The following is a 4,843-nucleotide window of genomic DNA, read 5'->3' as shown; positions in this document are numbered from 1 at the left end:
GCAGTGGCCGGATCTCAGCTCACTGCAAGCTCCGCCTCCTGGGTTCACGCCATTCTCCTGCCTCAGCCTCCCGAGTAGCTGGGACTACAGGCGCCCGCCACCTCGCCCGGCTAGTTTTTTGTATTTTTTAGTAGAGACGGGGTTTCACCGTGTTAGCCAGGATGGTCTCGATCTCCTGACCTCGTGATCCACCCGTCTCGGCCTCCCAAAGTGCTGGGATTACAGGCTTGAGCCACCGCGCCCGGCCTCCTTTTATAATGTTTGAGTGACATTACAACAGAGACCAGAGACCTCAGAAAACATTCTCCTCCAGTCCTTTCTCCCATTTCATTGAGCAGACAGAAGCCAAGGAGCAGGAGGCTTGCAGAGGTCTTGTAGCAGAAGTGCAGACTGCAGTGCCAGAATCTGGTCTCCTCTTCTGCATTGCCCACTCTGACTTACAGCCTGACATGGGTTGGATTTGCAGGAGTCTGGGAAGGCTCTGCAGATATGTTCAACAAACACCTCCAGGAAGTCTTCTTAGAGCACAGCACCTCCTGCTGGGCTCCCTAATGTTGGCCCTGCCCTTTGGGCTCAGCAGAACTCCAAGTGTTGGTCAGCAGGAATGTTGAACTTAAGTTTGTGGGCCTCGAAGAGGTTGCACAGCTCTTTGATATAGCGCTGGTGCAGCTGGTTCACCTCCTCCTCCGAGGGATGCAGCGTCTTCTGTACCTCGATGGGCTTCCCCACTGCAAGGCATAGAGGTGTACAGTGGCTTAGGGTAGGGAAGGGGCCCTTGGGGCAGGTGCCCATCCCCACGGTTCATCCCTGCAGAAAAGTGCTCTTACTGCCATTCCTTCCAACCCTAATCTCAGGTAATGAATTTGAAGACATTAGGGCAACTCCAAGATTCTGATACAATAACAATGGCTGGATTTCTTTTCTTTCTCCCTTTCTCTCTTCCTCTCTTCCTCTCTTTCTCCCTTTCTTTCTTTCCTTCCTCCTTCCTTCCTTCCTTCCTTCCTTCCTTCCTTCCTTCCTTCCTTTCTTTCTTTCTTTCTTTCTTTCTTTCTTTCCTTCCTTCCTTCCTTCCTTCCTTCCTTCCTGCAGAGTCTCACTCTGTAGCCCACGCTGGAGTGCAGTGCCACAATCTCTGCTCACTGCAACCTCTACCTCCCGGGTCCTGGTTCAAGCAATTCTCCTGCCTCAGCCTTCCGAATAGCTGGGATTACAGGCATGCACCACCATGCCCAGCTAATTTTTGTATTTTTAGTACAGATAGGGTTTCGCCATGTTGGCCAGGCTGGTCTTGAATTCCTGACCTCGTGATCTGCCCTCCTCAGTCTCCTAAAGTGCAGGGATTACAAGTGTGAGCCACCGCGACCAGCCAATGGCTGGATTTCAATGTGTCAGGCAATGTATTAGGTGCTTTACATGAAATACTCCCTTTTATCCTATGGGTATAAAAAACTGTCATTATTCCTATTTGACAGATGAGTCAATGAGGCCCAGAGAGGTTACCTGACTTGTTCAAGGTCACATAGCCAGGAAGAACCACTGCCAGGTTTTAGACCCCGGGGGTGTGCCCTTCACCTTCAGGCTATATGATCTGGGGAGTCCAAGATGCCATGATTGGAAGCGGCTATATTTCTAAGATGGGGTGAGTTCATAGCCCAGGCAGCTCTTCTTTCCCCTCTACCCCTCCATGCTGACTTGCAGTGGATCTCTTACCCCAGGGAGGAATCAGGATGGACCTAACTCATCTCTTTCTCTGGTTCTGCTGGCTGAGAAGGCAGGTCCTCTGTCCTCTCTTCTGGCAATAGTTCTGGAGGCAGCAGAAGTATTAAAATTCTTGAAAATATTGCCACACAACACAGGGCGGGTCATGATGTAGGGGTTTACCAAGTCTGCTCAATTAGCAAGTGGATGGATGGAGATGAGATAAATGGACTTCTCCCTATAAAGTCTTTCAGAGGCCGGGCATGGTGGCTCATGCCTGTAATCCCAGTACTTTGGGAGGCTGAGCCTGGGGGATCACTTCAGGTCAGGAGTTCCAGACGAGCCTGGCCAACATGGTGAAACCCTATCTCTACTAAAAATACAAAAATTACCCAGGCGTGGTGGCATGCACCTGTAATCTCAGCTACTCTGGAGGTTGAGGCGGGAGAATCGCTTGAACCCGGGAGATGGAGGTTGCAGTGAGCTGAGCTCATGCCACTGCACTCCAGCCTGGGCAACAGAGCAGGACTCTGTCTCAAAAAAAAAAAAAAAAAAAAAAAAAAAGAATTAAACCCACCTTTTCTGGCATTGTAAAAGTCAGAATGATCCTAATAAAACCCCAACTTTGTTATACAAAACAGTGTGATATTTTGGAAGATACTTAACTTCTCTGAGCCCCAGTTTACATCAATGAGGGTATAGTAACTCCTGTCTTGAAGGTATGGCCAGGCGCAATGGCCCATGCCTTTAATTCCAGCACTTTGGGAGGCTGAGGCAGGCGGATCACTTGAGGTCAGGAGTTTGAGACCAGCCTGGTCAACATGGTGAAACCTTGTCTCTACTAAAAATACAAAAATTAGCTGAGTTTTGTGGTGAGCAACTGTAGTCCCAGCTACTCGGGAGGTTGAGGCATGAGAATTTCTTGAACCCAGGAGGCAGAGGTTGCAGTGAGCCAAGATTGTGCCATTGCACTCCAGGCTTTCTGCCTTGAAGGTTGTTAGAATAAGCTGAGTTGCTTCATGTAGGGCAGCTAGCGTAGTGCCTGGCACACAGCAGATGCTCAGCAACTAGTCGCAACTATTGCTCTTGGCACCTCTGCTACAGTTCCTATCCCAGACTGTCTTCTATTCTATCTGCTTGCGTGTGTATGTTTCCCAGTCTAGAATGTGAGCCCCATTAGGGCGGGAATAAAGCTGGCCCATCTCCACGTCCCCTTGCAGCGCACAACATAGTCTCCTCCCTCCCAGCCTGGTCCTGGACTTACCCACAGTGGTGATGGGCCGGCGGTAGGGTATTAAACCAAAGTTGTACTGGAAGACACCACGGCCATGAAAGAGTGGGAGGGAGATGCCCATGATCTTCTGCAACCGATTCTGGATACAGCGCAACCAGGAGCCAGAAGAGTTGGGAATCTGGTCAAATAGGTCATTCTCCCCGAAGGAGAAGATCGGCACCAGGGGTGCCCTGGAGACAAATAGAGGAAAGAGGGCATGTGAGAGGCCCCAGAGAAGGCACAAGCTGAAAGGCCCTTTAGCTTCCTGCAGGGACTCTGTGACCAAGAAATGGAGCAGAGGTCAGCCACCTGGGCTGGAAGTGGAGGCCTGGGTTATCTCCCAGACCTTCACAGCCCCATTCTCTGACCTTGGGTAGGTCCCTTGCAGGGCCACAACTTCCCAGTTGCACCATGAGAGGTAGACCAGCATGCTTCAGACAGTCCAGTCCTCCCAGATATAAAAATCTGCATTGTTTTTCCCAGAAAAATCTCTCCCACCTCAGCTGGCTCATGTTTCTCAAGGATGCTTCACCTCAAGTAGGGAGAAGAGCTCGGAAATGTACCCCAAATATCACTCTTCTAGATACCATAGGTCTCAGGTCAAGTGCCAGTTTTGTGGAATATGTTCATTGCCACCTAGTTTCTTAGATTACTGAGTCTCCCTTGTGGAAACTTTTCTAGGTATTTGGGCGAGAGACACCAAAATATAATCTTCATTGTGAATGGACTGAAAATCTCTACCAAAATAGAATCTACCTTCATCTCTGCCCTTTTCCCACCAAAATAAAATCCTTGCCAATCGCCAACTGAAACCAGAGTGCTCTTCCCAGAGGCTTGATACCCGTGTGTCAGGGCGAGCCTGATGAAGCCCTTTCGGTTCCGCAGTAACAGCGTGAAGGATCCAGGCCTGGCATCCAGGGCCTCCTGGGCACCCCCTACAATGATGCCCAGCAAGTTTCCGCCACCTTTCCTGTTCAGAATGTGAGCAGCGCTCTCCTTTTCTGATGTGACCAACCCTGCGGAAAGAGAAAGGTGGGTCAGGTATGGGGTGAGGGAGCAAGGGCTATGAAAGCACATGTAGCCCATGAAAGAGATCACCAGCAAGGCCTGGGGTTGCCCCCACTGCACCCCATTCCAGCTAGGAGCTCCCTGAGTCCTCTCCCTCTTCCCAACCCCCTGATGGACTTAGCACCCAGCATGGTGCTGTAGGAAGTGCTTCTTTGGGCCCAGCCTCCTTCTCCTACTGCACACGCTCTTGGAAGAAGTACAGAACTGTTGGCAACCCTCCTGAAAATTTGTTACCTTCCTGAGCTGCTCAGGGGTGGAAACACTCACCTGCAGACATGATGTAATCTCTGAAGAAGGGAGCCCGGAACCACAAGGTCAGCATCATCAGATGGGGGCGGATACCGGGGAAGATCGAAGAGAAGCCTGTGCTCTCAGTGCACAGGTTGGCAAAGGCTCCAGCTGCTAGGACTCCATGGGGGTGGAAGCCCGCAATGTAGTTCCGAGAGGGGTCCAGCTCAGCAGTCTTGACCAGCTGCAGGGACAGCAACCTACTGAGCCAGGGCAGGGCCTGTGTTCCAACCCTGACTCTTCCCCTCACTGGTGTGACCTTGGGAAACCCCCCTGAGCCTCCAGGTCTTCATCCATATGTCTGACCACCCTGGGTTCTTACGAAGATTCAGATATGGTGTGTGACAGCACCTGGAGATACCATGGTGCTGGCTGTGCCACAGAGTTGATGCTGGCTTGGGACAAATTGCTTCCTTCTCTTACAGACTCCTCATTTATAAAGTGGCAATACAGTATTTGGCCCTGTCCCTACTACCTCCTAGGGCTACTGAGAAACTCAGGCATGATGGTGCCTGG

General features: G+C 51.0%; 1 protein-coding gene across 1 annotated transcript; it reads right to left on the bottom strand.

The window, feature by feature from the left end:
* Positions 1-180: 180 nt before the first annotated feature.
* Positions 181-4,511, bottom strand: LOC108545118 (2-acylglycerol O-acyltransferase 2; the record flags this gene model as incomplete). The annotated part of the gene is made up of 4 exons (XM_017896607.1): positions 181-728; positions 2,963-3,162; positions 3,813-3,987; positions 4,307-4,511. Coding segments are annotated over 4 exons (735 nt in total), but the record flags the coding sequence as incomplete, so codon positions are not given.
* Between the last annotated feature and the right edge of the window lie 332 nt (positions 4,512-4,843).

This window comes from Rhinopithecus bieti, unplaced genomic scaffold, assembly GCF_001698545.2.
Source record: "Rhinopithecus bieti isolate Rb0 unplaced genomic scaffold, ASM169854v2 scaffold_28990, whole genome shotgun sequence".
Taxonomy (NCBI): domain Eukaryota; kingdom Metazoa; phylum Chordata; class Mammalia; order Primates; family Cercopithecidae; genus Rhinopithecus; species Rhinopithecus bieti.
Note: the sequence above shows the minus strand (reverse complement) of the source record. Positions and strands in the feature narration are given on the sequence as shown.